The sequence below is a fragment of the Globicephala melas genome, chromosome 3 (genome assembly GCF_963455315.2).
Source record: "Globicephala melas chromosome 3, mGloMel1.2, whole genome shotgun sequence".
NCBI classification, from domain to species: Eukaryota; Metazoa; Chordata; class Mammalia; order Artiodactyla; family Delphinidae; genus Globicephala; species Globicephala melas.
In genome coordinates, this window is record NC_083316.1 from 166,496,587 (window position 1) to 166,508,738 (window position 12,152).

General features: G+C 55.9%; 1 protein-coding gene across 3 annotated transcripts in view; it reads left to right on the top strand.

Annotated features, from left to right (window-relative positions):
* Positions 1–12,152, top strand: part of MLLT1 (MLLT1 super elongation complex subunit) — a 131,130-nt gene that overhangs the window by 63,276 nt on the left and 55,702 nt on the right. For 2 of the 3 annotated variants that reach the window (XM_030879426.2, XM_030879427.2), the window contains exon 1: positions 2,944–3,045. The exons of the other annotated variant lie outside the window; for it this stretch is intronic. In XM_030879426.2, coding sequence (XP_030735286.1) covers positions 3,034–3,045 — 12 coding nt within the window. In that variant the 5' untranslated portion in view covers positions 2,944–3,033. Of the gene's footprint in view, positions 1–2,943; positions 3,046–12,152 lie in introns of those variants that run through there. 3 annotated transcript variants of the gene reach the window in all.

Sequence of the window (12,152 nt, forward strand, 5' to 3'; positions counted from 1 at the left end):
TGTGACACCATCTCTTTGAACTCTGGGCGGTCCTCATTTCTTTCCTCCCATCCTGTTGACTCCAGAAAGCCAGGCTGTTGAGAGTTACGCCTTCTGGACTTGTCTGATTGCTTCTCATGGTGTCATCTGCCATGTGCCTCTATCCTTTGTGTTTCTTCTGTAAACTGGAACTAGAGGTGTGATTCAAGTTAAACGTTTGGGGCATGAACACTTTTTTGGTGCTGTGTATTTACCATTGCACCTAGTAGGAACTTGTCATCTGCTTGTCCCACTGCCCTGCTGCTAAAAGTCACTGAACAAAGGTGGCAACGGTATGATGCTTCCATTGGAAAGTTATTTTTTCCCTCTTTGCATCTAGCAGGCAATCTATGAGGAGATCATTGGTGGACCTGATACTATCCAGTCTCCCGTGAACCTTTCAGTTAATCGTGTTAGCATCCATTGATGACTCTTGTCTGTGATGATTAGTTCATTAGGGGTTTCAAAACAGTGATTTTTCTGTCATCCTTTTAGCATTATTTGTTGGCATTTTTCTGCAAAAAGGGCTTTCTTCCCTCATCAACTGGAGCTGGTTTCATGCTGTAAAGGCTTGGTAAGTGAGGAGTTCATACAATTGTCACCTTCGAAGGTGACAAATGTGCTTCGTTGTTTTAATATCACTATGGACTCATGTATATTTGTATGTTCACAGAGTTAAATGGTCCTTTTTTTATTGTGGTAGAAACATATACAACATAACATTTGCCATTGTAACCATTTTTAAGTGCACAGTTTTGTGGTATTAAGTACATTCTTATTGTTGGGCAACCATCCCCACCATCCATCTCCAGAACTTTCTCATCTTCCCAAACTGAAACTCTGTCCCCATGAAACACTGACTCCCCAGCCCCTCCCCCAGCCCCTGGCCCCCACCATCTAGTTTCTGTCTCTATGGATGTGACTCCTCTAGGGGCCTCATGTGAGTGGAATCAGACAGTATTTGTCCTTTTGTGTCTGGCTTATTTCAATGAGCGCAGTGTCCTTAACGCTCATCCATGTTGTAGCACATGTCAGAATTTCCTTACTTTTTGAGGCTGAATAATATTCCATTGTATGGACAGACCATATTTTGTTTGTCTGTTCATTCATTGATGGGCACTTGGGTTGTTTCCCCATTATCCTTTCTAATGCTCAAAAAGTTATACCTGATCTAGTCAGAGCTCCAGGGAGGTAGTTTTGAAAACCCCCAACAATTAAGAATCTCATCTAAGGATAGTTTCCAGATGAGTAAGAGGGAGGAGGCTGAGTTCCTGAAGCTTTTCTTTGCAACAACTGTAGCTTAAAGGTTCTTCACTGCCTGCTTCCTTCAGAGACAAATTTCTGCACTACCCCACCCCCAGCTGGCCACACACCCAGTTTCTGATTCCATAAATCAAGAGAAACCATAAATTGCATTTGTAACAAAGTTCCCAGAGATGCTGAACCTCCTGGTTCAAGGACCACTTAGAACCACTGATCCACTTACATTCAGTTACAGGATTAAAAAAAAAAAAAAGTTAAAGTTGTACCCACATTAAAGGTGCTGCTGGGACTTCCCTGGCGGAGCAGTGGTTAAGACTCCGTGCTTCCACTGCCGGCAGCACAGGCTCGGAGAACTAAGATCCCACATGCCACGGCGCGGCCACAGAAAAACAAAACAAAACAAAAACAATAAATAAATAAACAAAATAGATGATGATTAGGTATAATTATGAAGAATATCTAAAAAAAAAAAGTTGTTGCATATTTTCTCAGCATGACCTCCACCCTCCCCTCTCCCCCCACGAACCAGCTCGCCCTGCCCTAGATTAAAAAGTACGGTGTTACTATGTATTATGACAGTGATCTGGCCCTCTTCAGAGTTTTTGTTTGGACTTACTTCTATCCCAAAATAACTGATTTTCCGGCGCTGTTCTTCAGCGCAAAGCACAGGCCACACCACCTAATGAATACTTGCCTGACACTTAAATGAGAAGTGGAGGGGGGAAAATAGCCAAACAAACAAAAAACCCTGATTTCTATTTATAAGAAGGGATTTAAAATAACTGCACATCTTAGGTAGAAGTCCTAAGGTCCAAGAGACAAGTGGCTTACAGGATCCTGAAAAAGATGGGGCCATATGTTTACATTCGATATAAACAGTTTACAAGTCGCGGTATATTATCATGGGTAAATGAAAAAACGGTTTTTGGAGGGATTAGCATGATAAATCTCGTGGATAAAATGAGAACTTCTCGGTTATGTCAATGCAGCAGATTTTAGATTTGTATCATTCAGATTACCACGTACTAGCATCACACCGTGATGGTCCCCATTCTACAGACGCAAACTGAGATTCAGGGTAAGAAGGGAGTTGACCATGATACAGTTCCAGGATTGGAAAATTAATCTGCAGTTCCAGAGCCCAGGTCTCATTCCATCACACAGCAGCAACACGTGGCCAGGAAACAAAAGTGTCCCTGGGGATTCCTCCCTACCGGGGAGGTTGGGGCCCGGGGGAGGCTCAGCCCCGGGAGCTCCGGTCACTGGGCAGCGGCCCCTGGGGCCACAGTGCGCAGGCGCGGCGCTCCCGTCCCGCCTCCGCCCCCGCCCCCCTCCACGTGCGGCGCACACCTCGCGCTCCCCTCTGCTGGGCTCGCCTCGCGCCTCCCTCCCTCCCTCCTCCCGCCCCTCCGGTCCGGGCCTCCCATTGGCTGCGGTCTTCGTCCCTCCGACCGCAGCCCGGCAGGCCCCCGCCAGGCCGGAAGTCCCGCCCCACAAGTCGCCGTCCGCGTCGTCGACTGGCCTAGGCAGCTGTCAGTCCGGGCAGCGGGCCCGAGTCGGCGGCGGGGGGCCCGCAGTCGGTGCGCGACCCGGGTTGGCGGTGGTTTCCGGTTCCGCGGGGCTGGCGGGCGGGCGGGCGGCCGGGAGAGGCGGCGGCGGCGCCTGACAGACAATGAGGGCGGCGCGGCGGCGCTGAGCGGCGGCGGCGGCGGCGAGCGACGCGGGGCCCGGGGGCGGGGCGGGGAGCCAGCCATGGACAATCAGGTGAGGAGCGGCCGCGCCGCCGCAGCGCGGCCCGCGCCGCCCGCCCGGCCCCCTCCCTCCTTCCCTCCCTCCCTCCCTTACCCGCCCGCCCGGCCGGGCCCGACCCTCCTCGGTCCCGGCCTCCCCGCTCCCGCTCGGCGCCCGCCCGCCCAGCTTTGTGCGCGCCCGCAGCTCCCCGGGCCTTTATGTGGGGCGGGGGCGCCCATCCCCCATCCGCCACCCCCGCCGGGTCAGAGCGCCGCGGACCCCCCTGGGAACCCCGGTCCCCCGCTGCTCAGAGTCCCCTGGGAAGCCCCTCGGAACCCCGGTCTGGCCCAGATCCCCGTGAGACACCCCCCGTGATCTCCACTTCAGCCCAGAACGCTCTGGGACGCTCCTCGGGACCCCGGCCTGGCCCACATCCCCCTGGGACGCCCCTTGTGACCCCAGTCCGACCCAGCGCCCCCTGGGACATCCCTCGGGATCCCGGCACAGTCCTGAGTCCCCGCAGCCCCCCCGGGGGCCCCTTAGATTCCTCTGATCCGGCCTGTACCCCCTTTCCTGTCTGAATCCAGGGCCAGTCGGTGTCTCCTGCCTCCTCTGGCCCCTTGGCCCTGAATCCTCTCAAACTCCCGGCATTAAACCTTTGCTGGGGTTTGAGTTCCCCACAACTCCTGGGGCCTTGGTCTGCAGCCTCCTCCTTCCTCGAACCCAGGCTCACGCTGACCTCTCTCCCCTTTGGTCCTGCCCTTGCCTCAGCCTGAGCATCTGTTCCTCCTCAAACCCTGGTAGGGTCCCGGGTCTTTTCCCACCAGGACCCAGGCCTGCATTGAGTGGCCCCCTTTTTTGGACCTGGGCTTTCTTCTTCAGATGCCTTTGACCCACTCTGCTGCTCAGCCCCCTCTGCTTTCAGGCCCTGATCACTCTCCCTTGGACCGCAGGGCCCCAAGGGTCTGTCTCTTCACCTTCAGACCCTCTTTGACCAGGTCCAGGGACCATTTCTGCTCGGACCTGGAGCCTCCACGCCCTTCAGACACCAGATGCCTCACTCCCCTCAGTTCGGGCCCTCTTTGCCCCTGTGACTCTGATTTACGCTTCCCCACGTTGTCCCCCAGTCCAGGTCTCCTCTCTCTGGTTCCTGTAACCATAGTCGTTCTCCCTGCAGAGACCTGCAGTCTCTCCTGAACCCATGTGTCTCTCTCCTTACGTTCAGGGTCGCCCACTTCCTCCCAGCATCCCCTAGTCTGATGCCGTGACTTTGACCCACTACCCTCTCCCGCTAGCACACCCCATTTTCCCTGCCTTCCCCAGCATCTTGGAGCCGCCACCGAGAGCCTTGCTGCAAACCTAGGGTGTTCCCCAGCCTCCCTAAACTCTCCCCACGGCCCCTTTCCCTTCTATCTGGAAACCCTGAGCCAGTCCTGGCGAACCCAAGGCTGTTCTCCTCTTCAGTACCCAAGCCCCTTACCCCTCCCCAAGCCCTGGACCATTGCGACCCCCGACATAGGATCATTTATTTCTTCACCCTCCCCTGCTGCCCCTGCCTTCCAGGGGCTCGAAGCCAGGAGAGGCAGTGTGGGGGCAGTGGGGCTGGCAGCTGAAATCCCCGCTGTTAGTCAGGGCAGGTTGGGGCATCCCTGGCTGCCGGCGCCACTCGGGCAGCTCTGGCTCGTAAGGTGCTGTGTGGCCGTGGGGTTTCAGGGTTGGGGGGTGGGAGACCTCCCCCCCGCCCATCCCAGCCGCCTGGTGGCGCAGGATCACTGAGGCCTGTGCTTGGGGGCACCCTCTCACTGCGATTTCCTTTCAGCCTTGGTGTTGTACCTCTTTCTTGAGAAGTAGGGAATAGTTCATGACAGCTGAATGGGGGATTTCTGCAGAGTGGTGTGAGTTCATTTCCCTTGAAGGGACAGAGCTCGTTGCCTCCGATCTGTATTGAGTTAAGAAACAAAACAAAATAAACCTTCAGTGTCCACTTTCAAGGAAGCTGGCCCCTGGGGAAGTCTTGCTGGGCACCCTGTGGGCGTAGAGCATGGCTCTCGCCCCTCACCCCACCCGCCGGGCCTCCCGGGGAAACATCTCAGGCCCAGCTGTGTCCATTCCCCTTGTGATATGTGGCGCCCTGGCTGGTTGGGTGGCTGTCATCTGTATGAGCGGAGCGGTGAGAAGGGGCGGCGTTCTGGGTCGGTGACAGAGGGAGACAGCCGTCCTGCTGGGGGTGCAGGGAGCAGGCGAGCACCCTGGGCCAAAGAGAGGTACCTCGCCACTGCCCAGCGCGGCAGCAGCTAGCACTCGGTGGCTATTTAAACTTAAAAGTACGAGAACGAAAAAGTCAGTTCCTCAGTTGCACCACCCACATTTTAAGTGCCCAGGAACCACCACTCCTGAGGTGCCGGCCACCTCATTGGGTAGCACGAAGAGGCGACCTTTCCATCAGGGCAGAAGGTTCCACTCGACAGCGCTGGTCTGGATCCTTGCACACGTATTGACAAGTGAAACCGGTCCCAGAGGAAAGCTTGAGCCACCCAGGCGTCTGACTCTTCATCCCCGGCTGTGTTCTCATGCAAATTTGGGAGAGGCCCAGGAGCTCTGTCCCTTCCTTAGGGGGCAGCAGCCCCTGGGGAGGCAGGAGAGAAGGGGCGGGGGAGACGCTGTGAATCCAGCAGAGTCAGCCTTCTCTGTCTCCCCCACGATGCCCCAAACCTGTGAATGCCTCAGTGTGATGGGAAACAACAGGGCTTCCCCCGCTCGCCCAGGCCCGCTTGCTCTGGGAGACTGGTTCTCTTGACCTTCCTGTTGCGTTTTCTAGAACTTCCAGGCCCAGCTGAGAAGGGGGATTCTGCATTTGGCTCTGGCTCCCGGGAAAATGTCATTCTGGTACCCTTTGCCTTGACCACACCCCCACCTGTTTGATCCCTTGACCTGTAGCCTGTACTTACACGTCTGTCGTCTGCGGGATTTGTATTTTTTTTAGGGGGGACATGGTGATGTATTTTGGGGGGCAGGTCTTTGCTCACGCAGGGGTCATGGCTGGGAGCCATGTGATTTATCTCCAAGGATGGTGGGGAAGGAATGGGCGTGGTTACAGACTGAGCAGCTGCTGAAAAGATGGAAAGGAGGCTGGGAAGGGAGCCTCAGGGGGCGGGGGGTTGCCTAGGGAGCTAGAAGTGGTATCAGCGTCTGGGGAGTCCTGTTCCCCAAAGGACCAGGGAGTCCTCCCTTCACAAAAGCATTGGGCCTGGCTGCGAGGTGGGCGGCCGACCCGCTGAGCCACATGGTTGAACTGACGCTGACTCTTCATCTCCAAAGTTTGGATTTGAGAACAGCTGCCTGTGACCATACTCTGCTGTTGCAGAAGGGAGGTTTGTTTCTCACGGGGAAGGCCCATTCCACGGATGTGCAAACGCAGGCCCAGGACAGCCCTGCAAGGAGTCGAGGCCTGGTGGGATGTTTAGGGGGAGCGCTCGCTCTTCCCCCAGACCTTGCATAGAGAACCTCAGGACTGTGCAGAGTGCTAATGAGAGGGTGATGGGGTCCTCCCCCACCTGGCTCTGAAGCTGTCACAGCAGGTCGATGCCAGGTTTTAAAGTTGTGAAGCATGTTGTAAAGTGCTTGAGAGCGGGGACCAGAGTTCTGCTCCCCTTTGGGTCCCTCGTAGTTTGTAATGCGAAGATTTGCACTTAGCTTCGCCAACTGTTGGTTAAATAAAAGTGACTAGGAATCACTGCCTTTGTCACCAGGCCCACCTGGCCTGGTGACAGATGCCTTTATTGGGCTTGTTCGTGTTCAAAATCTCCCAAGACTGCTCTCTGGAGAACTCTGGGCATGGCCGACGCATCATCTACATGTCTGTGTGCGTTTCCTACATATTTAATGCATATCCTGTCCCAGGCCTCCCTGGTGGGCTGGTAGGGGTGAGGCTTCCCAGCAGCCTGACAGCCCTAAAGATTGTGGGTGTATCTGCACACCCTCACGGTCTGCACACTTACCTTAGAGAGTTTCCAGAGGCACATTCATTGAGCCCCTTCTTGTCCCTTTGTCATTAACCTGGTGCCCTGGGTCAGAGAATTGAGGCCGGATGGAGCCCTAAGAGAGTGTAGGGGCAGCCACCAGCCCCCGTGGGCCAGGCATTAGAGGGCCAGGGCCTCCTGCGGCTGTCCTGAGAGGTCCCAGCCTCCGGGCAGGCAGTCTCCACTTGAGAGGATTGTCTCAGAGGGACGGCTGTCCTCTCCCTGTCTTGTGCTCTGATTCAGTGGCTGCTCCCGGGAGCCCCCCGCTGGGTCTAGAGGGAGAAAGTTCTGTGAAGAGCGCTTACTTCGGGCTTGTGTGGCTGCCGCTCTGTGGGCCCAGCCCCTGTCCCCCTTTGTGGGTGTGTGGACCACGTTGCCAGTGACCCTGCTGGGTGTCATCAGACTTGGCAAAATCGTCCCAGGCTGATCAGGGAAAAGACCCCTGGGTGCTTCCTCCTCCTGGGAGGGGAGGGGATTGCGCATCTGAGGGAATTAGCTGCAGTAGCCAGACTCCAGGCCTAATTAGGCCACTTGGTAAAGTGGGAATTCCCGGGGTGGGGAGACGGCGGGGGGGGGGGGGCATCTGGTAAAGAGAATTCCCACCAGAAGATCCGGGGAAATCTTACAGATACACTTGTTGAAGACCTGTCTCCTGGGGCCAGGCTGAGGGCAGGGTTCGAGGGATGTGGGAAGGATCCCGGGAAGCGAGTGCTGTGAGGCCAGCAGGGCTGTTGACACCAGGCTGGCTCTGTCTCTGCTGGGTGGGGCCTCCCCTTCCACACCTGCAGGGGTCTGTGCTGGCTGATGCGTCTGCCTGGCTCGCAGGACTTAGGATTCTGGCCCTTGGGTTCCAAGTGCCCGCCGCCAGTTGGCCTGGAGCGAGGGCAGTGCCCAGCGGAGGCCCTCAGCCCAAGCTTAACTGTCCCTAGATGGCCCTGGGAGCCCTCGTGCCACTCCATCTCATCTCAGGTCTTAGGGACGATTTCCCAGAGGTAGAATAGTTAACTCTTTCTGGAGCAGCCTGGAAAGTGCCCCTTTGTTCTGGGCTTTTGTGGGGGCAGTGGGTGGCGAAGTGGCCCTCAAGATGCTGGGACGTGGCAGTGACCAAGGCCGGGCCCTCCCTCTGGAGGCTCTGCAAGGGGCCTCCCAGCAGCCGCGGGGCAGGTGAGGGACGTCACTCCAGGCAGCGCGGGCTTTTTTTTTTTTTTTTAATTTATTAGTTTTTCTTTTTTCATTTTGTTTTTGGCTGCATTGGGTCTTCGTTGTTGCACACGGGCTTTCTCTAGTTGCGGTGAGCAGGGGGGCTACTCTTCGGTTCGGTGTGTGGGCTTCTCATTGCGGTGGCTTCTCTCGTTGCGGAGTACGGGCTATAGGTGCATGGGCTTCAATAGTTGTGGCACATGGTCTCGGTAGTTGTGGCTCTCGGGCTCTAGAGCCCAGGCTCAGTAGTTGTGGCGCACGGGCTTAGTTGCTCCGTGGCATGTGGGACCCTCCTGGACCAGGGCTTGAACCCGTGTCCCCTGCATTGGCAGGCGGACTCTTAACCACTGCGCCACCAGGGAAGTCCAGCTCGGGCTTATTAATCCAGCCAACAGTGAGCCTCTCCAGCAGGCACCCTTCCTGGAGAAGCAGCTGACTGATCTGCTTCAGTTCTCTAGTTCTGCTGGACAGGGAAGGAGTCCAGGTGGAGTAAGGAAGGAGGGGGCAGAGCCTGCAGAGGTGGAATTGTCGGAGGTGGAATTACCGTGACTCACCGAGTCGGAGTAGTTGGCCAGGGCTCAGCTTTACTTGCCTCCGCTTCGGTGTAGCTTGAGTGTCCTACGGAATCAATGATTTCTTTTCTAATATAGTGTCCCCAAATCTGTGATATTCCACCATCTTTACTTCTTAGAAGGTTCCAGCATTCAGGGGAGACTTCTCCTGTGTGCACTGGCGTATGCAGTCATTGGCACCTGGGGTCTGGGGGTGTCGGGACTGAGCTGGCGCTGGCCCCTGAGGCAGAGATGCCGCCTGGGCGGAGCTTTGGGCACGGCCCGCCGGCTGCAAAGATTACCCATCGCGCTTCAGAACCTTCCTGTTTACTTTGGCCTCTGGAGCGTCTTTTTGGCGCTTCCATTTTCCCCCTCGGATGGAACTGTGGTCTTCCCTTCTTTCACAATCACTGCTCTGCCGGGCTTGCTCATGTGCCCTGGGTAGGAACCCCACGTGATGAGAAATGCCGGGAAGGCAGCTGGGGTTGGAGCAGGGTTGTTAATCTCCGGATTGGTGAACAGCAGAATCTGAGGGGGCATCTCATCACCTAGGAGTTAACTCTGAAAGTATTGATACCAGAAGCCATTCAACAGTGTCCTGTTGTCATTGTGATTATGTGGATCTGGTTTCCCATAATCCAGGGATTGTCTCCCGACTCCTCAGTGTGAAAACAGGTCAGAGAGAAAGGCAGAGTTTGTTACACACCCGTAAGTGTACGGGGCGATTATGGCCTATTTGGGATCATGTAAATATTGTTGGGGGTTGTTTATCTTGAACGTTGTCCATAAGCAGCGTTCTGCGGATAGAAGCTTGTGGTTGATTCGAGCATGACTTGTTTATCCAGACGTCCAGGCCTTTTCTCCAGCTGTCAGGGGGGTATTTCCCCCCAAATGTCCCCAACCCCCCACCCCCGCTCCACCCACCCGGGCTCCATGGGCATCATCACAGCCACCCAGCTGCCTGGTCGCCTGTCTCTCCTTCTGCATCCGCCCTTGGGTCCTCCCAGTTCTCCTGTTTCAGGCTTCTTTTCCAGCCACTCCCTCTGGTTGCCTCCCAGCAGGCTTGTTGTTGTTGGTCTGTCTGTCCTTTTTGCCTTCAGCCCAGACTGTGTACACAGTTGCTGGGGTGTTTTATCACTTAGATGCTGTTTCCTCCAATCCGTCACCTGCGTACGGTTGGCTGTCATTTCTCTAGTGTGGAATCTAAATGCTCCATCCGGATCCCCACCCCTCCCCCGAGTGGACCGGTCCCGGGGCTCTCTGCTCTTTTCCCAAGCAGCCCCACGGGGACTGTCGTCCTGTGCCGGCGGGGTGGGGGGCTCCTGCCCTGTTTTTACAGTTGTCTCGCTAAGTACCCACTGCCTCCCGCCAGTCCATGCGTCCGGGCCACCCTGTCCTTATCTGTCACCTTGGCCCTTCCCTCTTGGAACCAACGCACCACTTAGAACTCACTGATCTAGGAAGCCTCTCTGGTTTAATCCAGTGTTGATGCCTCGTGCAGCGTGATTCCAGGATAGAGGTTAAAAGGACGGGTGGGATGTGGCCCTGGGGGAGACAGCAGTGAACAGTCAGGAGCAGGGTCGGGATGAAGTGGCACAGCGGAGTTGGTTGTACACAGACTGCTGTGGAGACCAGGGTCTGGTTGGTTTCCGGTGTGGATCTATCAGAAGAGGCTCTGGAGAGAGTAGCACTTGAGCCAGGGCTTAAGGGACAAGTGGAATTCCAATCAGAGAGAAGTGAGTTAGGGCGCCCCCGGCTGCGGGCCGGAAGGAGCAGAGGTGGATGGGAGTGGACGTTCCCGGTATGTTTGGGGATGGCTGGTGTCTGACTGAGTTGGGATGCAGGGTGTGTGCGTTTTCCTGTGCTTCCTCGGTTCTCAGCCTCTAAGGCCTGGCCAGAACTTAGCAGCATCTTCTTTGTGCACGAGCATGTGTGTGTGCACGTACAGGGGATTGCAGCGCGGGAAACTTGCACGGCTCTGTGACATACTCTCTGATCTTGGGTGAAAGCATGATAAACGAGGAATACCCCAGACTTGAGGAAGCACAGGTGTGAGATGGGAGGTATGCTGAGGCCTGCGGACTCGATTCTGACCGAGAGCGGCGGGCCATGCTTTCCCGGCAGTGACCGAGCAGCGAGGGGTGGAAGAGTGGGGAGTATGCCGGTGGTGGGTCTGAACAGGGTTTTGGAACCCAGAGAAGAGGCAGGTCCTGGAGGGACTGTGGCCCCAGGGGTGCCTGGGGTCCGGTGGTGAGAAAGAGAGTGCAGAGGGAGGTTTCTGGTCTGGGCCTGGGCTGTTGAGCCCGACAGGGGAGTTTCCTTCCGGATGCGTGGGATCCAGGCCACTGGCCCGCTTGTCTCTCGTTATCTCAGTACTTAGGAGCAAGTGTCCACTTGGCCTCTGCTTTCTTTGTAACGTTCTTGATTTTGATACTAGGTGTCAGACTGTATCTCTGTGAAGTCCAGAGAGGGTTTTAACAGGCCAGAGCAGATGTGTACAGTGGGTCCCTGTCGGCGGTTTCAGCTGGCCTCACTGGTGCAAGTTCTACGAAGGGTTGGGGCTGCCTGCTTAGTGTGTGTGTGTGGCGGGGGGCCGGCACGAGCTGCTTCCTGTCTCAGGTGAGTGGCCAACATGTGTGTGAGGAGGGCAGCCCGAGGCCGCGGGCCCACCTGCACCTGTCCCCAGCTGGCTTCACACTTGCCCCCCATTCTCACTGTGAACCGCTGTTCTGCTTTGAAAACAAAGCCAGCGTTTGTGCAGGTGACTCAGGTGACCCCAGGGGTCTCTGTTTTCCAGGAGGCACTCTGTGGGATGGTGGAGAATGAAAATGCTTTAATCAAGGACGGCAGGATGGCACACTGGCCAAGGGAGTGGCCTTTGGGTGACACACACACACCTGGGCCTGAATCTCCCTACAACTCAGGCGCCTCGTGTGTGCCACTCAACAGCTCACTCTTGGAGCCTTGGTTGCCTCATTCGTAGAACGAGGTACAGTCTGCCCTCCGGATCCGTGGGTTCTGCATCCGCACATTCAATCAGTTGTGGATCGAAAATATTCGGGAAAACGATTCCCGGAAGTGCCAGTAAGCAACCCTTGAATTTGCTGTGCCCCAGCAACTATTTACATAGCACTTACATGTGATTACAACTATTTACCTAGCATTTACGTTGTACGAGGTATTATAGGTAACCTAGAGATGATTTAAAGTATGCAGGAGGATATCCGTAGGTTACATGTAAGTGCTAAGCCTTTTTACCTAAGGGACTTGAACATCCGTGGATTTTGGTATCCTCGGGTCCGGGAAGCGATCCCGCATGGGTACTGAGGGGCGACTGCAGTGGCACCACGGGTCACGCTGCTGTTTTCCA